The sequence below is a fragment of the Hippocampus guttulatus genome, chromosome 7 (assembly GCF_054856545.1).
Source record: "Hippocampus guttulatus isolate MCC_2025c chromosome 7, RoL_Hgut_1.0, whole genome shotgun sequence".
Lineage (NCBI taxonomy): Eukaryota > Metazoa > Chordata > Actinopteri > Syngnathiformes > Syngnathidae > Hippocampus > Hippocampus guttulatus.
The window spans coordinates 22,388,502-22,413,171 of NC_141267.1; the positions used below are offsets into that span (position 1 = coordinate 22,388,502).

The window sequence follows — 24,670 nt, forward strand, 5'->3', positions numbered from 1 at the left end:
TAAGGCGTTTTTAGGCCGAAAAAAAACTACATAGTATAGTAAGGCATTTTTAGGCCGAAAAAAACGACATAGTATATAAGGCGTTTTTAGGCCGAAAAAAAACTACATAGTATAGTAAGGCTTTTTTAGCCCAAAAAAACAACCATGTATAGTAAGGCGTTTTAACCCGATAAAAACGACCATGTATATTAAGGCGTTTTTAGCCCAAAAAAAAACGACACAGTATAGTAAGGCATTTTTAGGCCGAAAAAAACCGACATAGTATAGTAAGGCGTTTTTGAGCCGAAAAAAACGACATAGTATAGTAAGGCGTTTTTAGCCCGGAAAAAACGACATAGTATAGTAAGGCGTTTTTAAGACGAAAAAAAACGACAGTATAGTAAGGCGTTTTTAGGCCGAAAAAACGACATAGTATAGTAAGGCGTTTTTAGCCCGAAAAAAACGACATAGTATATATAGTAAAGCGTTTTTAGGCCGAAAAAAAACGACATAGTATAGTAAGGCGTTTTTAAGCCGGAAAAAACGACATAGTATACTATGGTCGTTTTTAGGCCGAAAAAAAACGACATAGTATAGTAAGGCGTTTTTAAGACGAAAAAAACGACATAGTATATAGTAAGGCGTTTTTAGCCCGGAAAAAACGACATAGTATAGTAAGGCGTTTTTAAGACGAAAAAAACGACAGTATAGTAAGGCGTTTTTAGGCCGAAAAAACGACATAGTATAGTAAGGCGTTTTTAGCCCGAAAAAAACGACATAGTATATATAGTAAAGCGTTTTTAGGCCGAAAAAAAACTACATAGTATAGTAAGGCTTTTTTAGCCCAAATAAACGACCATGTATAGTAAGGCGTTTTAACCCGAAAAAAACGACATAGTATAGTAAGGCGTTTTTAGCCGAAAAAAAACGACATAGTATATAGTAAGGCGTTTTTAGGCCGAAAAAAACGACATAGTATAGTAAGCGTTTTTAGCCGAAAAAAACGACATAGTATATAGTAAGGCGTTTTTAAGCCGAAAAAAAAAGACATAGTATAGTAAGGCGTTTTTAGGCCGAAAGAAAACGACATAGTATAGTAAGGCGTTTTTAGCCCGAAAAAAACCCACATAGTATAGTCGTTTTTAGCCGAAAAAAACCGACGTAGTATAATAAGGCGTTTTTAGCCGAAAAAAAACGACATAGTATAGTAAGGCATTTTTAGGCCGAAAAAAACGACATAGTATAGTAAGCGTTTTTAGCCGAAAAAAACGACATAGTATATAGTAAGGCGTTTTTAAGCCGAAAAAAAAGACATAGTATAGTAAGGCGTTTTTAGGCCGAAAGAAAACGACATAGTATAGTAAGGCGTTTTTAGCCCGAAAAAAACCCACATAGTATAGTCGTTTTTAGGCCGAAAAAAACCGACGTAGTATAATAAGGCGTTTTTAGGCCGAAAAAAACGACATAGTATATATAGTAAAGCGTTTTTAGGCCGAAAAAAACTACATAGTATAGTAAGGCTTTTTTAGCCCAAAAAAACGACCATGTATAGTAAGGCGTTTTAACCCGATAAAAACGACCATATATAGTAAGCCGTTTTTTTTGTCCAAAAAGGTCTTACAATACATGGTCGTTTTTTTCGGCTAAAAACGCCTTACGATACAAAAAACGACTTCAATAAGCCGTACTTATCATGTTGGTCAAAGAAAGAAGTGATATGGTTGCAACCACTGGGAATTAAACACCCAACCGCTAGTTTGGGAAATGGTTTCTCTACCCCTGAGCCACACCACCACATAACTTCTTGTTTGTTTTGTGTTTTCTTCAATAAAGCTGCAAATGGTGGTTAGCGAAGTGATCTTGTTGCAAACATTGGGAATCGAACACCCATCCACTGGATTTGGGACTTCAGCTTTCCACCACTGAGCTAACCCACCACAATAAACCTTTGGGTTGTTTTGTGTTTTTCCTCAAATTAGTTGTATATGGTGGTTAAAGAGTAGACATTGTTGCAACAACCAGGGATCGAACACTCAACCTCTGGTGAGGCACTCCATCACTCTACCACTGAGCCAAAGCACCACATAGAGCAGTGGAGTTGTGTTTTTTTATTAATCATGGTCGTTTCTGCGGATAAAAGACTTCAATAAGCCTTACTTATCATGTTGGCCAAAGAAAGAAGGGATATGGTTGCAACCTCTGGGGATTGAACACCCAACCGCTAGTTTGGGACATGGTTTCTCTACCCCTGAGCCACACCACCACATAACTTCTTGTTTGTTTTGTGTTTTCTTCAATAAGGCTGCAAATGGTGGTTAAAGAAAAACATGACCTTGTTGCAAACGCTGGGAATCGAACACCCAAGCACTGGATGTGGGATGGGTTGTATATGGTGGTTAAAGAGTAGATATTGTTGCAACAACCAGGGATCGAACACTCAACCTCTGCTGCTGCACTCCATCACTCTACCACTGACCCAAAGCACCACAGAGAGCAGTGGAGTTGTGCTTTTTTATTAATCGTGGTCGTTTCTTTCGGCTAAAACCTTACTATACATGGTCATTTTTTTTCGGCTAAAAATTTCATCCAAAAACGCCTTACTATACATGGTCGTTTTTTTCGTCCAAAAACGCCTTACTATACATGGTCGTTTTTTTCGGCTAAAAACGCCTTACTATACTATGTCGTTTTTTTCGGCCTAAAAACGCCTTACTATATATACTATGTCGTTTTTTTCGGGCTAAAAACGCCTTGCTATACTATGTCGTTTTTTCGGGCTAAAAACGCCTTACTTTACTATGTCGTTTTTTTCGGCCTAAAAACGCCTTACTTTACTATGTCGTTTTTTTCGGCTAAAAACGCCTTACTATACTATGTCGTTTTTTTTCGGGCTAAAAACGCCTTACCATATATACTATGTCGTTTTTTTTCGGGCTAAAAACGCCTTACTATACTATGTCGTTTTTTTCGTGCTAAAAACGCCTTACTATACTGTCGTTTTTTTCGGGCTAAAAACACCTTACTATACAATGTCGTTTTTTTCGGCCTAAAAACGCCTTACTATTCTGTCGTTTTTTCGGGCTAAAAACGCCTTACTTTACTATGTCGTTTTTTCGGGCTAAAAACGCCTTACTATACTATGTCGTTTTTTTCGGCCTAAAAACGCCTTACTTTACTATGTCGTTTTTTTCGGCCTAAAAACGCCTTACTTTACTATGTCGTTTTTTCCGGCTAAAAACGCCTTACTATACTATGTCGTTTTTTTCGGCCTAAAAACGCCTTACTATATATACTATGTCGTTTTTTTTTTCGGGCTAAAAACGCCTTACTATACTATGTCGTTTTTTTCGTGCTAAAAACGCCTTACTATACTGTCGTTTTTTTCGGGCTAAAAACACCTTACTATACAATGTCGTTTTTTTCGGCCTAAAAACGCCTTACTATTCTGTCGTTTTTTTCGGCCTAAAAACGCCTTACTATACTATGTCGGTTTTTTCGGCCTAAAAACGCCTTACTATACGATGTCGTTTTTTCGGGCTAAAAACGCCTTACTATATACTATGTCGTTTTTTTCGGGCTAAAAACGCCTTACTTTACTATGTCGTTTTTTCGGGCTAAAAACGGCTTACTATACTATGTCGTTTTTTTCGGCCTAAAAACGCCTTACTTTACTATGTCGTTTTTTCGGGCTAAAAACGCCTTACTATTCTATGTCGTTTTTTTCGTCCAAAAATGCCTGACTATACATGGTAGTTTTTTTCATCACAATCATGTTTTTTACACCTATAAATTGTTTCAACCCCACTTTGCATAGTAGTTGGCGGCCATTTCATTGGTAAAGGTTTCAACGAACTACCGTTGTAACGTACTGTATGGTTTTTTTTTCCAGCCGACACGTTGCGCTGATCCTTTCCGCCGTAAAAATGAACAGCGGAAGCTGAAACGGGTCCTACGGGGCTCACGGTGGCGATGGAGGATGATGTTGCCATTAAAGGGGCGCATGTGAACATCAAGCGCAGGCTGTCAAGGCTAACGGGCCCCCGAGGGAGGGCCGCGTCGCCGCCAGTTCAAGCGCCGTCAGTTGGTAAATCGCTAAATGATCCCGGCTGTCATTTAATCAATATGAACAGGCAGCAGCTGTCACGCGTCATGGTCTCCCCTGGGGGTCATTGTCAACATCAAATGACAAAATATGGCTTGGCTGGACGCTTTTTCATCAACGAGCGGGCGGGCGGAGCTCTTCTTTGCTGGGGCTTTGCGACAAAGTCAAACGATGTGTTAGAGCAGGGGTGTCAAACTCATTTTTGTCGTGGGCCACGTTTTAGTTACCGTTTCCCTTGGAGAGCCGTTCTGACTGAAACCGTATTAAAAAGTCAATAACAATTTTTGAAATTAGGGGTTTGGTCACAAGAAAATGCTTAAAATAGGACTCTATTCCATTAAATATGGGACATTTAAAATTTGGGAGAGATTTTAGCAAGCATCGTGGAAGTTGACGTTTGATTTGCTTTCACGGGCCACGTCAAATGATGGCCAGATCTGGCCCCCGGGCCTTGAGTTTGACACCTGTGAATTAGAGGAAGGGTTGCGTTCATAAAAACTAAGAGAAGATTCATTCCGCTGTTATTTTGATCTCGGATGGCCACTGAGAATTGAGCGTGTGCGGGGCCTCCAGTGAGGCCAAGGAATCGGAAATCGGAAAATGATACATACATTAATTTTTTTTTACATATATATACTGTATATAAAATATGATCTTTTATTGTGTTTCTTATTTTTATGCTGTGAATTTTGTTTTTAACTGTGCTTTATTTTTGTTTTAATTTTGTGCAGCAGCTGTGGTTGCTTTCAAAATAAAGTCGAGTTATGTTGAGCCTGCACGTCACGTTTGCGAGGTGGTGGTGGACCCCAAAGAGCAGGCAGGAGGGAGGAGCAGGTTATACTTGATGAATTGTATTAAAACAGAGAAAACTAAAACCAAAACGAAGTCATGAAAACAAAATGAATCCAAAGTAACAAACAAACACCATGGCAGAAACTAAAAACTCTCAATAACAAAAACATGACCAAAACATAACTGAAGCTAAAAACATAACAATGAACTAAACATGACTGAAACAAACATGACAGAAGCCAACAGCAAACAGCAACAAACGAACATGACAGTAGCAAGAGCAAACAATGACCCGACAATGAGTGGTCGGGTTGGGAGTCCTTTTAAAGCACTAATTACCTAATGACCAACAGGTGGGCAGCTGCAGGGGGAGCCCTACAGTGCCACCTGTTGGTCCCAAACCGAATCATGACACTGCATATGAAATAAGAAAATCAAAGTTGCCACGTCCCCCCTCACCCCCCAACTCCAACCATGTCTTTCTTGTCCCGTTCTGACCCCCGAGAGACGGCGAAGTTGGAGGATGAGAAAGGTCTGCGGGGGGTATCGCTCTCGTCTTTCGCTCTTCCCTCCCTCTCCCGCGTCCTGACGTGAGACGCTGAAATCTCATCCAGCCATTCTGCCGGCGCTGATAGTCAGCAGGGAGGGACATGTCATTTCACTCGTGTATGCGAGTGTGTGCGCACAATGACGAGAGCAGAGGGGGGGTGGGGGGGGGCAGGTGAGAGACAGAGGAGGGGTGACAGGGCTCTGATCTCCCAGATAGGGAGATAGCCACCTGATTCAAATGGCTCGCTTGTTCCCGGCAGTCACTTGATCGGCGTGTGAACTGACTCCTCTCTTATTTACAATCGGATGCTACTCGCTGACCTGCCCAACCCGGTCGGGGCCACAACTTCCCTCTGTGTCGCTCTCCTGTATTCAACACGTCATCACTCCACCACACCACGTACAGGTGAACCGGGAAACGATAGCTGAGTTGCCGTTGATTGGTCGCGCATATCAATACTGCAATCCGATGAGACATTTCAGGGAAAGCTCAACTTGACTCTGATATACGGCGGTGCCTGGACTTACACGTTGAATTTGTTGCGCGACTGCTCACGCAACTTCAAACACCGTGTCTAAAATGCCACTCATCCTTTCCAGCCTCGTTATTAACACGGAGGATAAAGAACATATGCCCATGAGTTGTCCATCTAGATGGGTTACTCCACCATTTGTGTGAACATTTATGTTTCTTGAATAACACCTTAAACTATCGATGTCATTTGTGAGTCCATCTATGCCACGTAGCATTTTATGTTAGCATTTAAGCTAGCGGACTTTCCTGAGGCAAAGCTGAAGGCTCTTTTTCAGAGAATTTTTCTTCCAAACTGCTGCTTGGTTTTCTGTTTTTGTTTTTGTTTTTTTGTTACGATGCCAGATGTACATTTTGATCCATTTGTCTTATAATAATGGCCTACAGTAAGTCATATTTTGACAACAACAAAAAAAAAATCCTTACACATCACCTCAAGATGGCGGCCACCTCTGCTGAATTTGGCTTCATCCTTCGTTCAACAGATGGTCTGAAATGAAACAAGAAATTGCTTCAGTTTTCGTGTTCCCTTGAAAAAAAAAAAAAAAAACATTTTAGGAAGGGGATGAGATTTTGGTATACAGGACCAGTCAAACATTTTGGCACACATTTGCATTGAATAGCATGAGAAAGCGTCTTCAAACTTTTGACCGGTATTGTATATTTAAAAGTGCAATCAGGATAAGAGGGCAAAAAAAAAAAAAAAAAAAAAGTGAAAATTGAGGCCACGTGCACGTGGCTGAACAGCCAAAATACACCAACAACTTTGAAAGTTGCGCATGCTTGGCCAAAGGCAAAGTTTTGGGGAGCAGAGGTACATGGCTAACGCAACAATGCCGTTTGGACATTTGTGACGATATTTTGCTTGGACTTTTTCTGTCGAGTTTGCCCAAGACAGACGTGCTCACGTCCGCCGAGGTTCTTCTCCGAAGTGACAAGGGAAAGCTTCAAGCTTGACTTTAAGGGTGAATGTCTTGTTTTGTTTTTTTTTTTCTTCCCTCCCAATAGAGGTTCTTACTGTGCGCGACGGAGACAAGTTGAGTCTATCCGGCATCTGCCCGGCTGCCAGTCTGTAACTGTCCTGTCTGATTATCTCACCCTAGCGCGCCCCGAGGGGGACGCCCGGCCTGAAAGAGGCCACTCTTCCACCCAACAACAGCTTCTGTCAGAGAATCGGAGCGGGAGACCTCCGAGTCACACCGGCTCCAGAATAGCTTGATAGCCACTGACGCAATCAATAGAAATCGGCACAAGCTTGCTGCCGCGTTTTTTTTTTAATGCGGGCCCAAAAAGAATTGCGCCGCGTCCACACAAATTCTCAAAGTGTCACTGTCACGTTTTTTTTTTTTCCTTTCATTTCCTTAACAGAGACTGAAGGATCGTCGGCAACGGCGGGAGAGTCTCACAAAAACGTGTACCCGGAGAAAACCCACGTGGGCAGGGGGGGAGAACTTGCAAACGCCACACGGGAAGGCCGGAGACGGAATGCAACCCCGCACCCTCTGCACTGTGAGGCCGACGAGCTAACCGGTGATTGATATGTTACTTAAAAAAAATTAATGAATACAAACCCCCCCCCCCCCAAACTCGGCATAAAGTCAACAGCATGATATGACGTCTGACTGCTGATTAAATGTGAGCGCATGCTCTTATCAGCAGTACCTGGTATGCAATTCTATTCACATTAACGTCCTTTTTTTATTTTTAAATGAGCTGAGGTCACGGCTCGCATGAAGTGATGAATGAATATTTCAGGGGCGGGGGGGGGGGGGGGCAAAACTATGGTTCACAATAAAGGAGAAAATGTCATGGGAAGTGTTTGTCCTGTGACGCTCGCCACCTTGCTGGGGTCACCAACGTTCGGGAAACGGACAGCTACTTCTTGAATACTGATTCACGTGAAGGCCTGCCAGTTTGATCCACACTTCTCAAATTATTACCCCCCCCCCCCCCCCCCACCACCACCAGAATTTTTTTTTTTTTAAAGTAAACTATCCATCGACTTCAAAAATCTATCTGGATCCAGATGGTTTTATTTCGTGCGGCCGCTTGACGATTTTGTTTACTCGGCGTGCCGCTGCCTCATTCTACATCAGTGGCCTTCTTTTCACAACTTCCCCCCAACCCCTCAAACATTTCAGCCCCCCCCCCTTTCTCCTTTCTCTTCTCAACATACAATTCTGGATGTGTCATATTCTAAATTAGGACAACCCCCCCCCCGCCCCCTCTCCTTCCCCCCACTGCCCTCCCTCTCCGTTTAATGTGCGAGTAGAGTTGTTGGTCAACAGTTGGGTTGAGTTGGTGGGGGCCTCGGAGAGGATGGGGGGGGGGGGAGCCCTGGAACAATGGCTGGTGCTGTTAGGAGTTGGAGTCGGTGGAGGGAAAGAGAGAGAGTTCGTCTGATGACAGAGTGAAAGAGGTTAGTGTCTATGCTGGGAATTGAGAGCAGAGAGTGGGGTGGGGGATGGGGGGGGGGCATGGGGGGGTGTTCCTGTGTCTGTCGGCTTGTTAATGATGATGCAGGCCCAGCAGCTCAACAGCCTTCCCTAGCAAGGAATCTCCCCAAAAAAAAAACCTCCCGCACAGGCAGGACACTCCAACTTCTCCCGAATGGCCGTTCCACCAAAACACTTTGCCGCAACTTTTTCAGCCAACCCAGAAAGTAAAACACAGCGTTGCCGCTCTTCCAGGAAGCCGCTAAGAACCCACAGACACGGTTTTCCGCCCCTTCCAAGCACCTGCTTACACTCCAATAAATTGAACTCTTAAAATGTCAAATGAAAGAATGAACGCCGACGTTCTTAAATCCTCGTGGTGGAAACGCCGGCTAGCCGGCGGTCTTCCATTTAGAAGACAAAGAAGAAGACCGGTCGTCATGGGAACGAGTTCTCGGTTCCACAGCGCCGAAACGTGCGCTGGTACAGCAGCCAAAGGTACAACCCGTCGGGGTTGTACCTTTGGCTGCAATGCAACGTGGAATTCTACGTTGAGGTAAGTCGTTTTCAACTAAAAAGAAAAACTTGAACAGAGTTATTAAGTGGATGCTTGGTGTGTGCCAGCTTCATCATTTCTGAAGCGTGGCCGATTATCGGCAGCTCGCGCTTCAACCGGTGACGTTTTTTGGGGCCACCTTGAATCACGTTCCGAGTTATCTCCCATTTCCAGCCACGCGTCGCGTTCTTTCCAAGCGACAACTTGTTTTCTTTGACATCTAACGAAAGCATAAAATAATGCTCGTTTCTTCCGGCGACTCACGTGCGTGTCTGATGCGTACGAGCTGACAACATTAAAGCACGAGTGGTTTTGTTTTTATTTCTCGCAGCCTATATTCCACCGCCTTTCACCCCGAGCCACCCCCCTGCCCCCCCCCCCCCCCCCCGAGGAGGGGCAATCCTCACCGCAGCCAGCAAATTTCCGGACAACAAAAGGGCAGCGGAGCATGCGGCACTTTCACTTGCGAGCGGCTCGCATGCAGTCACCTGTTGCCTCGCGCCGCTCGCAAAGCTACTCGACAGGCTGAGATCACAAGATCGGACGACATCCGAGTCATATTTCGAGCACAAAACAAGATTCCGTGATCCTTCCGCATACTGTATATGTGATGCTAAGTCCGGCAATTAGAGGAGAGGTCACCCCCTCGACCTTTCCCCGCTGGCTGCAGCTCCATCCTTGGAGCTGCATTGTCCTCTTTGCATGAGCGGCCTCCAGCACAGCCAGCCAAGCGTTTGACCTTATTCAAATAATAAAGAGATGCTGTTCGCTGATGGGGAGGGGGGGGGGGGCAATTCGAGTGCCCTTGTGTGGCTGTTATTCGAACTGTAATATCGCCTGTTTGTTTTCACCCTACGCATGAGGAATAAATCTCATCGGTACAGAATGACTTGTGTTTTTGGACTTGGGGAACATGGTTTGAAATGCCATGTCGGCCAATCGTCGGCGACGATTAAATCGTATCAAATCAGGGCGCGCGTAAAATGAGATCAAACGACGGGGAGGAGTTAGCGCAATCTTTGCTGTAATGTAGCATTGAAATGACCTCATCTGGCGCTGAGCGGCCGAGTTATTTTTATTGCCGCTTTCAGAGCGGCGGAACCACAGACGGAGCAGGATTGCCCCGGCAGGCCGGCTGGTCGACAACAGGCCCGATTGTTGTTGCTGGGCTCTTCTCGCAAATCCGCCGCTGCTCTACACCCCCCCGCCCCCCCCCCCCCTCCCCTCGGCACCCTTCTACACTTTCTCCTGGCCTATGCTAATCTCGTCAAGAGGCAAAACCAGAATATGTGAACAGAAGCGTGAAAACCGAGGCGTTAGTCATCATTAGGCCGTGTTATTTTTGTCCATCGGTGAAAAAAAAATATATACACTCAGAAGTGGCGAGAAATTTGAATGGAATCGAGCAATATGTCGAGAAATAGCTGGAACAGTAACAGGCTTTGTATTGCGAGTTAAAAAACAAACAAAACAAAAAAAGTTATAGCCGACCCTCATCTGTCAGGGAGGTGCATCAGATAACCGACGTCAATTTGTCAAGCCCGGTTCCCGCGTCAGCCTTCACAAGATAACATGAGCGAAATGCAGCCGTCGACTGCGGGCCGCCGCCGAGTCGTGAGCGGCCGTGAAGCGAGATGGCGTTTTATCAAGCTGGAAGCGTCAACGTGCACAAATGATCAACGCGATGCGAGCCGCTTTGCCGGTGATGCGATGGTGTGGGTGGGTGTGGCCGGGGGGAGGGGGGGGGGGGGGGCGCACGAGGCCTCCAGCCGCCTCTGACGCGGGCCGGCCGGGAGCACTGCGAGGCCGATGGCGTGCTGGTGTGTCACTGTGTGGTCTTAGTCATTCGCTGGGCGTCTGTGTGTGTTTGCCAAAGAAGTGCAGGTGCGGGGAAGAGGAGCAGGCGGTGGGCTCCCTTTTACACACACACACACGCGCATACACATACACACAGAGGACATGGTCAGGGAGGTCTCTGGTTTTTGCTTGAGCTATTCTTTAGGCTAATGACGCCCAAGCGATAACATGCAAAAGCCGCCCTCTGTGAAGAAGGGTTGGAAATGCATTGCAATTTGTCTGCAGGAAATTTCCCAATGAGTCGAAATGTGCAAATGACGTTCAACTCGTTTGTTGCAACCTTTTACGTTGTACAACCGTGACGACGAGGAAGGGAAAGTGACGGTGTTACGAATAAGCATTGGGAGTGAAAAGACATCGTCGCTGGAAAAACAGCAACAAAAGAGTTGGGGAAAGTCCAAATTTCAAGGAAACAAACTTGGATTAACAATTTTAAATTGGACACTTGAACACAATACTTGAAGCTTTGCTGTTGTAGAAATTTGCATTCCCGCATTTCACAATAAAAGAATTAAGACTTGACAGAACTAATGGTCCCCCAATTTAAAGATATAATTAAAAACAACTCAGCAAATTGTTTTGGAACAAACAACTCACTTGCTTTATTGTGCTCACCACAATTGTTGCCACCAACGTCAATCATTTATATTTTAAATTTGACTTAAATGACTGAGTTAGCACCCCCACGCCCCAAAAAAAACACGTTTTTTTTACGGTGCAATTTGACCTAATTAAGAAAATCGCATCAGCATCAAAACGCATAAAAAGTGAATCATCCGCATGCTAATTACTGAACACTTGACACCTGACGTTTTTAACCGCTTTTAATTTCTGTGCTGATTAAAGCCCCCTGAAAGCTCCCCAGACCCAAGCCTGGATAACCACACGCCATGACAGCTTATCACGCGTAACATCTGGGAGTTTTTTTTTTCATCCAGGGGCGGGGGGGGGGGGGGGGAAGCAGAGGCGCGCGTTTAGCACCTGTTGCAGTTTAAATATCCCCGAGCGCCAGGACGACACGCCGCACGCGTGCACAGGAAGTGCAGCAGAGGAGCAGACGGAGGCTCGGGACGGTCGCTTCGACTGGGGAACACCTTCCCCTCCTCGTCTTTTGACAAAACACACCAACGTGCCCATTTAAGAAAGTTCAAAACAAGACGAGCCAACGAGATCGACCTGCTCCCAAAAAACATATCATGTCGCATTCAGGGCCCCTCCGACTTTTCATATTGGCTCCAAAATACTTGGCCGGGGCGCCATTTTGTTTTAAACGTGCTTTAGAAATGTTTATTCAATTTGATTTTACACATATCAAAAAACGTGTTTGTAAAAATTCACGTTGAGGCAATTTTTGTTCCCCCAAGGCCCGGATTAAGGGCAATCAAAATCGAAAACTTAAAAAAAAAGGCATTTTTAGAGCGTCGTGGCACCCACACACACCACGCAGCGGACGAGCACCAATTTAATAAAAACGAGATCAATTTGTGACAGGCTTTGTCTTGGCCTCTTGTGATAAATAACACCCTAAATGGTCCTGCGTGTTTGGGGCCTACAGAGCAAATCTCAAACGAGGCTTCATGAAACGAGACGTATAGAGCACGTTGCATAATGTCGCCAAGGCTTTTTTTCACCACATCAAAGGTGACCAGATAATTTATTCTGTCCTCAGGGCCACTAAGCAGGGACCCGATGTTGCTACAAAGAGTGGAGGGGGCGCGGGGGGGGGGGGGCAGAGACACTTTAATAGGCTTTCCAGTTCAGCCTTTTAGACACAAATTGTTTATCACCGATGTCCTCGCCTATTACAAACAATTCCGCGTCTCGGATCAATAAATAATGAAGCGACCAACGATCCCTTGACCTTCGATGGGCCCGGCTGGGAGGGAGAGACAATAAGTGGACCGATCGAGGGGGGCCGCTCTTCAAATATTCATCCGCCGCTTAATGTGAGCCGCGCTCCCTCGGGGCCCGAACCCCGCAAAACACAACCGCCCTCATCTTAATCTACCTCGCTGCGCGAGCGCGCGCACGCACGCGCACTCACACACACACACACACACACACGGCAGACCAGATTTAAAACCGTTCGTCACTCGAAGCGAGCTGTTAGCTCATTTGAAGGATTATTTTTATTTTATCTTTTTTTTTTTTCTGGAGAGAAACGCCGGCTGGCCTTGAGACGCATTTAAGAGCCTCTTTGGGACAAACATGAAAAGGTCTCGTCGAAGTGAGCGTGAACGCCAAGCAGCGGCCAAGGCCCGTAATGTTAAAAGTTGCAGGACGAAATACCCACGCGCGCGCGCACACACACACACAACACGTTCAAAAGCAGGAAAATGCGCTCTCTCAAAAAGCGCACTGCCAGATAAGAGAGAGAAAAATAACGACGCCTGTAAAATCCAAACAATAAAAATACTTCAAGACGGCGCCCTTTTATTGCGTCATATAAAAAGAATTAATTTACGGGTCGATTTGCAAACTGACACGTTGATTACTGGCAGAGAATTTGTATTAAAAAAAAGTCATACAAAGCGAAAAGTAATGGGTGTTAACACGTATCATCGGTGTCATGTATTTAATTTGTTTTGGAATTAAAACGTCGTTCAAAAGTTTGACAGCGGTCATTGTGATTCGATGGGGCCTTTCGGTGATTTTAGAAGATCGTAAACAAAATAGAAAGAGATACCTGAAGGTCTCGAACGATTTGCTGGATTAATCTTGCCAACATTTTTTTTTTGTTTTGCAAGATGGGGTGAAGGTGGGCGGGGGGGGGGGGCGGCATCCACAGTCACTAGAAAACACAAACGCGGTTAACCAGCAATCAAGTACAAAAGCCACCGTTTTTGAATTTGAAACGACGAAGAAGCACCTGCAGCAGCACCGAGCTCCAAATTCACGCCCTTTCCATTTTGCGACGGACGACTCGCGCACAGAATCGAGACGCGTCCGATAAAAATCAAAACTCCAAACATTTCGAGTATCCAAATTTCCAAAAATTTATTCTTTTCAAACTGCATATGGAAAAAAAATATACTCAGTTGAAATCGTAGCTGTTATAAGGATGGTATTAGTTTCAGTATATACATGGAGTGGTTGGCTTCTGCGTACAGGCCGCAATTATTTTTTTTTTTCCAAATTCAACTACAGGAATGAATTTGGAGATAGAAACATAAAATATCACAGTCAATATACATGAATTGTACAAATCAATTCGGGAAATAAAAGAGCACAAGCATCAGAGCTCCAACGGATGAAAAGTGGGAGACGGGGAATATAAATTAACTTGGAGAGCTGAATGAGCCGGAGGGGGTTGGGGCGGGGGTGTCCCTCATTTATTTCTGAACGAAATCAAAAACGAATTAGTCATGTTGAGCCGTAGGAATAAAACAGCATTACCTGTTTGCTCTTCTGTCCCTTTTCTTTCCAAAGTTTGTTTGGAGCAGAGCCGATGGCTCCGATTCCTTCTGCCGTTATTCGAATATTTTCTACGGAACTGGCTTGGAATTTTTTTTCCTCAATTCTTTTTTAGAACTATATAGATATATATATATGTATGCTGTATATAAAGGGGGGGGGGCGATGCAACCTCTTGCAGTTTAACAATTTCTTCTGATTGTAAGGTTTCTTTGATAAATACTGTACAAAAGATGATTGCAATAATAAAACATTTGATTGCGACTCCCACTTTGTCGTCTTGCAAACTTGATCCAGCAGCGGCGTGAAGAGGGCATCTCGCTCCTGCATCCTTCCATCCTTCCTCTAGAGCTTCCTTAAAACAAATCAAAAGGAGGGGGGAAAAAAAGAGGCGTTTTTGTCCGTTTCCTGCATGGTGACTTCTGTACAACTTTGCCCACCCCATTTTTTTTCTCTGTACAAAAATAGTCCAACGTTATGTAGTCCACAGTTTGTTTTGATCAAAGTTGTTTTTTTTTTTGTTTTTGTTTTGTTTTGTTTTTTGGGAGGCGTCTTACATGTGCGTTAGGGGCAGCGTGCCGTTGATCGTCGTCCCGGGCACGGTGCTCTGGTAGTGGCCGGACATGTGTAGTCTGGTCTGGGCAGTCTGCTCGCCGACCTCCGCCCCGGGCAGGTACATGCTGATCATGTCCCTCAGGTCGCCGCTTTGGCAGCCCGGGGCGGCGCGGTGGGAGGACGAGGTGACGATGGGCGGGCTGGAGCTGCTCGATTCGGACTTGACCACCGACGAGGGCCCCATGGAGCCCAGGGCCGTCATGCCCGGGGTGCTCTGCTGCGAGTAGGACATGGAGTAGGTGGGCGAGCCGTTCATATAGCTCTGCGAGCCGCTCATGCCGTTGTACTGCAGCGCGCTCATGTCGTAGCGGTGCATGGGCTGCATCTGGGCCGCGTTGTGCGCGTTCAGGCCCGGGTGCTGGTAGCCCAGCTGCTCCTGCATCATGCCGTAGCCGCCGTTGGTCCAGCCGTTCATGTGCGCGGCGTACGAGTCCATGCGCTGGTTGACCACGCCGCCGCCCGCGCCGCCGACGCCGCCGCCGCCGACGCCCAGGCCGCCGCCCAGCCCGACCCCCGCGCCCATGCCGTTGCCGCCCGGGGCCAGCAGCCCGCCGGGCAAGGTGTACTTGTCCTTCTTCATCAGGGTCTTGGTCTTCCGCCGGGGCCGGTACTTGTAGTCGGGGTGCTCCTTCATGTGCAGGGCCCGCAGGCGCTTGGCTTCGTCGATGAAAGGTCGCTTCTCGCTCTCCGACAGCAGTTTCCACTCGGCGCCCAGTCGCTTGCTGATCTCCGAGTTGTGCATTTTGGGGTTCTCCTGCGCCATCTTCCTCCTCTGGCCCCGCGACCACACCATGAAGGCGTTCATGGGTCTCTTGACCCGCTCGGGGCTGTTTTTCTGGTTGCCGCCGGGCGCGTTGCTGTTGCCCGTGCCCCCCGCGTTGCTCTGGGGAGCCGGGGGCTTCAGTTCTGTCTCCATCATGTTATACATCGGGGAACGGCTGGTCGGGCGGCGCTCCCGAGCAGGTGAAATGAGAGAGACGCGCGCGCGCGCTGAGTCCAAACGGGACGAGGAGAGGTGGTGCCGCCGCCGCCGCTGCTGCTGCTGATGCCCACCCGCCCACCCCTCCGATTTAAAAAAAAAAAAAAAAAAGAAAAAAAAAAAAAGAAAGGAAAAAAGTTACCTGTCGATTCCCTCCGCAACTTTTTCTCTGGACAAAAACAAGGCGAGCTTCCACAGCCTCTCTCTCCCCGAGAGCGCGCGCGTGTGTGTGTGTGTGTGGGTGCGTGCGCGCGCGCGCGTCAGAGTGGCACACACGGAGATCCTTCTCTCTCTCCCGAAAAGTCCCCGCGATGTTGTGTCCACAAAACTTCTTCGGCCGTCGCTTCTCCAACAAGGCATAAACAAACGGTACTTTTTCTCCCCTGTCCGCGCGAGCCTTGACAAGTCCAGATAGTTTGGGAACAAGTTAATAGACAACCATTCAAGTGACGCGGCTGTCAGCAAATAAATGGCCTGGACCTGGCCAATGGCGGCCGCCTTGCTGCCCCGACGCACCAATGGGAGCCTCCGATTAGCATAAAGAGGCGTGGCCTGCCCAGCACCCAGAAACACGCGCTTTCACGCGCGCGCGCGCGCGCGCACCGAGCCCGCTCGCATGAAGCCCATGCCAAGTACATTTTTGAAACTATTTCCATAGGAAGACGCTTGACGAGAAAAGAAAACGAGGAAAGATAAACGCGGAATTACCGTCGCAAATTCAGACCGTTCGAGAAAGGTTGAAGCCTTGTACTTGTTTGGTGGCAGAGGTCCGACAACGTTTGCTTTGTAAACTTCATTTTCATGCCAGGAATAGAGGGGGGGGGGACAAAAGGTTTGTCGTTAAATGGTTTTAATTATCTTGAGAAACGACAACATTTTTTTTCCAAGTAACGTGGAAATAAAGAGAGGGGGGAAATAGTGGTGTCAGAAGGCCAAAATACAATAACATCGCAGCATCAAAATCAACTTTGTTAACTCCAAGCATTGAATTGCAGTGGTGTGTGCGTGTGGGAGGGGGCGCGGGGGGGGGGGCAGGGTTTTTTTTTAGGTTAAAAAAAGAGAGTCAAAGGTAATCCAAGATGTTCCCCCTTTTGTTTGGTGAAGTTGAATGCCAACACACAGAAGGCAGACGGGCTCATCTCAGCACAAATCAGCGCGTTTTTTGTTGGCCGTGTTGTCGCTACATCTGTCCGGACAAAGAGGCAACCCCACTCCACTTCCACACTGTTGTCGGGGTGCAGGACGGGGACGGAGACGGGGGAGGGGGGGGGGGGTGGTGGAGGGCACGCGGCACGGCGGGGTTTACAAGTGGCCGAGAAATAAAGGTGAGGCATAGCTGAAGAGAAAGTGCGCGAGAGAGGAAAGGCAAATGCCGCCGATTTAGGGCCGAGCGAGGGCGCGTCAGCCAACTCGCGAGTGAAAAGCCACAGACACCTGCTCCTCTTGTGATCCGCGTCAAACCGAACCCGAGTCCCGATTATCGCGACATGAGGCCAGCAGCCTCACGCACACGCGCGCACACACACACACACACGCACACACACACTTCTACTGAAATAATTCCGTCATATGTTTCTTCCCCCCTCCCACCCCCTTCACAGAAGTTTATGTGCCGCCACAACCGACTGCCACTTGTTTTGCGTTTCAATCTGCTGGCTGCGCGTGTGCGTGCGCGTGCGCGTGCGCGCTGCTCTGCTGCGTGATACGAGTGCCGTCTAACGGCAAGAGGAGGAACTACAAGGAAAGACACACGCGGCCGGTTTTCTCCAAGACGACGGAGGAGAAAGGGACTGCTCCGAGTTCCATCGTGTGTCGGGTGTGGTTGACAAAAAAAAAAGTGCCAACAAAAAAATGTGTCAACAAAATTAATAGTTAGTGGCGTTGCGGTTTTGGATGAAAACAATTGGTGCGCTGAAACCTTTTTAAAAAAATTGCGGGGAAGATACCTGAACTAATTAAATTAAAAGCGAGCGTCAATATAGATGAAATCATAATTGAAAGGCAAGAGATCAAGGCTGCTCGCGGTTCTTTTGCTTGCGGCCATTTTGATATTAGCTGCAGGAGGAGCTCTCATTATGGCGGCCCCGCAACCCTGACATAAGATTCATCTGGCGCTTAATAGGCTGTGAGAGGCGACACATGCAGCTCGCCCCATTATAATGCAAGGTTGAAATGGGCCGCTCGGCCGCTATCTGCATCTGAGTGTGTGCCCCGCTACCTCTAATCTGCTTAGGATAATAAAGGAACAGCGGGGACCTGCGGGGCCCTGCCAGCCGGGAATGGCCCCGCATCCACAATCGGCGCGAATTAAAACCGGCGTTGGACCAAAAAAAAAAAAAAAAAAAGAAAAAAGAAAAAAAAACCTCGCAGTGCATTGGCAAAAGCGCCCCACGCCCGCAGTAAATGTAACGAATGTAGCCGTGATATCCAAACGTTTGTGGTTCAACAAATGTAGTCATAGCATCTACGTCGCTCGTAAAAGATGTGGGGAAAAAAATAACAACGAGCGTTCACGAAGCACAATAAAAAGAAGAACAAAGCGCCAGGCCTAAACTTCATCATCAAGAGAAGGTCATCAAAATCCGATTTGAACAATAAGTCTTTCCTGACTCGAAGGTACAATAGCACCATCATTTATACTTTATTTTTCACAATAGAATATGATCGATTATTAAGGCGGTAAAAATTTGATGCCAAGAGGAAAATGCGCATGGAATAAAACAGTGGATGTTTTTGCCACTAGGGGCCGTACCGGGGACTGGAGACGCACTACAAACCCTCAAAACTACTTCAACATTATTTTGTACTCACGATCACGTTTTTTGTTTTCAATACTAAATTGATGTCAATAATGTAGTATTATTGACATCAATAATAATTGCATCGCCTCGCCAACTGTCTTTTTTTAAATGTTTTTTTTTTTGCTTTCCTTAAGCCGCGTGCATCATATGTCAGCCGCAAAACAAATGTTCAAGTCAAATATGGCACCGTGAAAGACATTTTCCAGGCGCGATATATTCTTCGCTCAGTGACGTCACGAAGGTGATTTTGCAAATTCATACTCCACACGGGAAAATACATGATCCGATTATTTGCAAGTAAACGAGAATTGCTGGAATATTTAACAAAGGCAACAACAACAACAGCAGCAACCAATAATAAGAATAATATTAATGGTAATAAAAATAGCGTGAAACTTTCTGATGCGTCATTCCACCACACCGCAGCCCGATACACACCCACTCGTGTCACGCACACGCACGGATACACAGCAACTAACCAACGCTCGCGGGCTACTCCCGTCCACGCCGCCTTCAACTTACTGGCTCTCGCGCGGCGGCGGCGGCTGTCTTCCTCTCGTCGTGATTGGCAGGAAATCTCCCCCCTTCCCTCCTTCGAGCGCCGTCGAATCTTCTCTCCGGCTGCACATCGAGCGCCGAGCATCATTTCGCCCGCCTTTCCGAGTCCGACGAACCGGGGCCGGCTCGCTCCGCACGCGCCGCCGATTAGTCCGCAGGCTTCGGATCCGAGCACCGGCGCGCCGTCCGCGGCTCGCGTCGGCGGTGATCGCGGAGCGGAGAGCTCCCTCGTGCGTGCTCCGCGCTCGCCCTGCAACAAGGAAAGCCGTTGATGGCGACTCACAATGTGGAAAAGGGGCCGACGGAAAAAAAAAAAAAAAGGAGAAGAATGCAAGCAAGAACAACAAAAGTCAGTTATAGCAAAGTGTGCGCCTCTCCTCTCCTATCTTCCACCCCCGAAGCTTGAGCCCACATAATGAGCAGGAAAAAGCTTTATATTTTGTTCACCGGCTATTCACCGATAATTTGAAGCCATTGTTTCTGCCACAGATGGTTCTTTTTAATACAATAACGCTGCTCTTTGTGAATGGCAAAGCCCACAATAAAAATCTAAAGCGTCCTCCTGAATAACCATTTTGTTCTCCTTGTATAGGCCGAACAAAAGCGCCGGTGAGGTAATGGCCTGCCTTATTCAAAGCTCCAGAATGGGGATTTGAGAAACATTCTTTTGCGCTCCTTTTCCCTTTTGCACAAAGTACAAGGCAACGGCAAAGAGAAAGTGACACTGCAAGAAGAAGGGGGCGGGGGGGGGGGGGGGGGATATTGGGGGAAAATTCGGTCCAGTTCAGCTCTGCTATTATTATCATGATAATCATTATTATCATCGTTATGATTATTGTTAATGAACGCAGGAGTCAAAGGTGAGAGAGAGGTTGCGCGCGCGGGCTGCTGCAGCCAACGGCTGTCAAGTGGAGGGCGTATCACACATTTCTACCACGGCGCTTCAACCCCGCATACATTCTCCTCCGGAGATCCGCTGTGCGTTTGACACCGTTTTCAGTCGACAGTTCACTTCAAACCTTTCCCTATGAAGCCCACCTATTAAAAACCCGCGTCCGATTTTGTGCGCGCTGCCAAACGTCCTGCGCGTTCGCGCAAAACGCTCCAAACGGAGGCGACCGAGAAGGAAGCTGCGCGCTCAGGTTGGCCCTCGTCGAGCCTCGCAGGTGCGCCGTCGTAACCGAGAGCGGACTCGGTATGGCCACGGTTCGTGTCGTTTGCAATTAACTGGTGGCTAATCAATAAAGTGTTCAACGCCAAACACAAAGGACACGCGGGATGATCCCAGGCCGAACGTATTGGATGTCGTCAATCGTTACGGCGGGAGCGCTCGCTGTCTATCAAAGCGCCATTCGAGCGTGCGCATGCGTGTGTGTGTGTGTGTGTGTGTGTGTGTGTGTGTGTGTGTGTCATCCCATTTGCGAGGTGTCTGGATCACCACGCTTGGCCACGTCATCCCATAAATTGTGGTTAATCACAGACAATCATGTCATTAACTCATTCACTACCAGCCAATTCTGGACCAAGTCTGAAAAGACGTATAAAAACGTCTTTGGTAGTGAATGAGTTAAGCAAATATGGCGAACAAATCCTCAATGCCGCTATTGAGTCTCAATTCGGCATCACAAGAACAGACAGCAGCAAACAGCGACAGGAAGTTTGCAGAAAGAACTGATTGGTTTTTGGGGTGGCCAACAGCCCCTCTTATCTCACCGGCTAGAACCGGCTATGCACTGAACAGCAGCGGAACCCCATCGCCACGTTCAGAATATAAAAATGTCGTCATTTACTTGAGGATCATTCATGTGTCACGTCTTCATAAATTATCGTTGACCAATGTTCTCGCTAAAGGACGAATGGCAGATCAAAGTCATGACGAGTCCACCGGTTCAACGTGCATTCCCGAGCTCGACAAAGACATTCGCAGAGCAAGATGTGCATTTTCGTACCGATTCATTCCAAAGTCGAGCAGAAAACGAAAGGTGACGTCAAAGTGTCAAGAAAATTCAACGGCCGAAAAGCCATCGGGGCCGCTGCAGCCGGACCGAGTCGTCGCCGCGGCTCCTGGAAAGTCGACCGCGGCAATGACCTGGACTCGCTCTTGAGGCTCAAGGGCAGCTGGCGATCGAGGGGCAAAGAGGAGAGAAAAGCGGCACGGATACAAGTGCTGCTGGAAATTTTAAGCCTCGGAGACAAACACAGTCTATGACACCGAGACGGGCAGAGAGGATCAGTGCTCTCGCCCTCAATAGGCTTAGCGGCAAAGAAATAAGACTTGGACTTGCTATCTGGGCAATCTGTGCTATATACTTCCAAATCACAGACATGCCACTCATATTAGGGAACTTTAATTAGAAATCCATCCGCAGAGGCTCTGCGATGTGATAACCGGGCTGCTAGCAGAGCGACAAAGAGAAGTGCAATGACACCGTGGGAGCTTTGAGAACCATCCCAACGATCAGCCAATGTTGGAAGACTTCATCAACCCAAATCGCCGGAAGTCCACCGCAGACACGATGACAAGAAAGCAGTCAAACGCACGAGCTCGCGTAGAGAATGTACTTTCTACGCAGTGACGTGAAAACAATGTGGGACAATATCATTGCGGTCTCTTTTGTGGCGGATCTCAATAGACTCGGCTGTGCCTAATAAAAGGGTCTCGTGTAAATATAGCCCAAGTATATTTTACGATTTTGAAGTTACCAAGAAAGTCCCATTATATCAACTAATATTTACATCATGAGCGCGCCATAAATGTAGCATGGAGTGTGAGATCGACAGGCGGATTGTCGTGTGCCTGTGAAGTAGCGGGGTGTCCGGGCTCTCACTTAGAGTTTAGGGTGAGAAGCTCGGTCATCCGGGAGGGACACAAGAGTCGAGCCGCTACTTCTCCATGATGAGAGGAACCAGTAGAAGTGGCTCGGGCATCTGATTAGGATGCCTCCCCGATGAGGTGTTACGGGCATGTCCCACTGGCAGGAGGCCCCGGGGACGACCCATGACGAGCTGGAGAGACGAAATCTCAAGGACGGCCTGGGAATGCCTTCCAGAGCTAGAAGAAGTGGCTGGGGAGAGGGAAGTTTGCGCTTCCCCGCTAAAGCCACTGCCTCCGCAACCCGATCCCGGATAAGCAGTAGAAAACGGTATGCTAAGGTATGGAGCGCACCATTAAAAAACAATCTCTCAGTATGGATTGCCATCATGAGCGAAGTGACATCACATCGCGACATCGGGCTGTTTTTAAAGAGGCGGCTCGGCCATCAGATTCACTCAACATGTAATCCAGGATTTCATATACCAAAGTGACTCTGGAGCAAAGACGGTTCAATTTGATTGACGGCTAATAGTGCTAATCCAAACATATTGCCGCTTCCGTTCATTGCGAGTAGATTGAGGGGTATCAAGAAAGCTTGATTACTGCTTAATAAGGCCAAATATTAGATGTGTGTGTGTGGGGGGGGGGGATATCATCACAACTCTGATGAACAGGATGAGGATGTGACAGCCTTATTTTCAAATCTGAAATGATTGATGGTGTCACATTAGCATCTTACTTTGTGTGACGGCGGCTCTGCTAAGTCCGCTCCGGCAGCCGCAGCAAACTTTGCTCACGCCAACTCAATTTGGCGAGCCTGATCAGTTGCAAGCGATAACCTCTCAAAATGATCGGTTGCCGTGTTCGTGACGCCGTGACACCTTCAAAAAAGGTTTGCCATGAAAACGCCCGGCGAAAACGCCCGGCGAAAAGCCTGCGCGACGCAGACCGAGCTAGCATCATTTATTATTATTATCGCGCCACAGTTTATTTGACAGAATTTTGTCTTCTGAATGGCGCATGGCTGGAATTAATCATTTCATCAAAAGCGGACTCGCGTTCGCCGCAAACGGCGGCCATGAAAACTGTCGATGTGTTGAGCGGATGAGGTCGGTGGGAATCACAGAAAAGTTTAACGTCGGCGCTTCGTAGCACGCCGCCATGCACATGGCTCAGCACACAAATTCCTTCCTGGGACACACGTGTGCCTCCCAGAGGCTTCTGCCGCACTCCACAGCGCACTCGTCCCGGCTCCTCTCCCTCTCCTGACCACTCTGGGTTTTGTTTACGGGCCAATTTGAATGTGAATGAATCTCTCTCTCTCGTTCTCTCTCTCGGTGTTTCTAGAAAGCGGCGCTCTAATCCACGCGGGCTGCTGTGAGGCCCCGGCCCTTTGTTTGGGATTACCGCGGTTTAGCGCCGGCTAACAATGAGGAGATGAGCGGCTCACCTCATCGCCGCTAATGAAGTGTGGCGAGTTATTTCGCCGTTAGCTAGCCGCCACCCGAGCTGAAAAGATCGCTTCCGGTAGACGGCCGCGCGCACGCAGATGTTTGACAACAAATACGAACAAGCCAGATGGATCACGTTTCCGAAAATCTCAGGCTACGCCGACACCCTTGAATCTGCGCTCGGCTGCCATTTCCCCTTGACTGCCGTCAGAGGAATTTCATCGCCATGTCTATTGCTGAATTGATTTTAAATCACCCGAATAATTAACAACAACAACAATAAAAAGATAACGGCACCCGCAATTTCATTCTGTTTTGTGAACAAAGCCTACAGCAGATGCAAAGATGGAGCGTTTGCACTGGTTTACAAGCACACGAGGGCAAACGTATACGCCACGGTCACTTGGGTAACGAGGCAAAGTGGCAACAGGGTGACCAGAACGATTTTTCGGCTTGGCAAAAAGCACACTCAGAGAGCAGCCGTCCGCACTGAGAATATGCTGGCTTCTCTTCTGACAAAGAGCCTGGCATTTTTGAGAAAGGATGGAGGTTTTTTTTTTTTGGGGGGGGGGGGGGCTGACCCACCACACAGGCATCATTTGAAATTGGTTGTCTTTTTTTTTTTGTTTTTGGAGTAATGCTACCAACACATCACAACCGATAACGAACAAGCTAGCGGCGGTTAGCAGAGCGCTGCATAGAAACGTGCTCAACATTTTCCATTCGAACTTGAAAGAGTGAGCTTCTCTCCTCAGATGCCAGATCGAGTCTCGCCAGGCATGGATGAGGGGGCAGCCACAAAAACTCACTCGGATGCGGCGGCACTAAACAAAGTGCCTTGGAAAGAAATATTTGGCGCACGTATTTTATTGTGCACTTGACTGATGATTATGACAAGAAAAACAAAATGCTTTGACTTGATTGTTGGTTAATCATCTAAAAATGTTGAAAGTTTTTGTATAAAGCCGCGCAGGACTTAAAACGAGCTGTCCATACTCAATGCCAGGACTGCAAGTACAAACAAGAGTGTCTTGGAACAAGCACAATGAATGCGTTTGACAATTTTGTTACAAGGAAACAATACTTTTTGGGCTGTATTTAAGAAATTATATCTTAGCGTATTTTCCGCACGATAAGGCGCACCTAAAAGCATTCCATTTTCTCAAAAGCCGACAGTGCGTTTTATCATCCGATGCGCCTTATGTATGGATCAATATTCAGCAGTTGTGAATGTG

The 24,670-nt window shown here is 47.3% G+C and overlaps 2 protein-coding genes and 1 long non-coding RNA gene across 8 annotated transcripts in view; 1 reads left to right on the forward strand and 2 right to left on the reverse strand.

Moving 5' to 3' along the window:
* The window catches only part of LOC147203109 (uncharacterized), a 99,547-nt gene extending 91,929 nt beyond the window's left edge, over nt 1-7,618 (forward strand). Inside the window, exon 7 of the long non-coding RNA XR_015101310.1 lies at nt 7,323-7,618. This is a non-coding gene — a long non-coding RNA (uncharacterized LOC147203109). The remainder of the gene's footprint in view (nt 1-7,322) is intronic.
* The window catches only part of fxr1 (FMR1 autosomal homolog 1), a 121,700-nt gene that overhangs the window by 2,665 nt on the left and 94,365 nt on the right, over nt 1-24,670 (reverse strand). For all 5 annotated transcript variants that reach the window (XM_086114773.1, XM_086114771.1, XM_086114770.1 and 2 more), the window contains 2 exons: nt 19,134-19,419; nt 6,388-6,444 (listed from right to left, as the gene is read on the reverse strand). The gene's annotated coding sequence lies outside the window, so the exon portion shown is untranslated. The remainder of the gene's footprint in view (nt 1-6,387; nt 6,445-19,133; nt 19,420-24,670) is intronic.
* sox2 (SRY-box transcription factor 2) lies at nt 14,421-19,127 on the reverse strand. 2 transcript variants are annotated; one of them, XM_086114775.1, is made up of 2 exons: nt 14,774-19,127; nt 14,422-14,571 (listed from the first exon to the last, which is right to left on the reverse strand). In XM_086114775.1, the coding sequence occupies exons 1-2, from the start codon at nt 15,757-15,759 to the stop codon at nt 14,562-14,564; spliced, it is 996 nt and encodes a 331-aa protein (XP_085970901.1). In that variant the 5' UTR covers nt 15,760-19,127; the 3' UTR covers nt 14,422-14,561. The 2 variants fall into 2 exon arrangements, with proteins under 2 accessions (XP_085970903.1, XP_085970901.1); XM_086114777.1 differs by having other exon boundaries at nt 14,421-19,127.

Coding starts and splice junctions, on each gene's coding strand:
- sox2 (XM_086114775.1), bottom strand. CDS start 15,759: ATGTATAACATGATGGAGACAGAACTGAAGCCCCCGGCTCCCCAGAGC.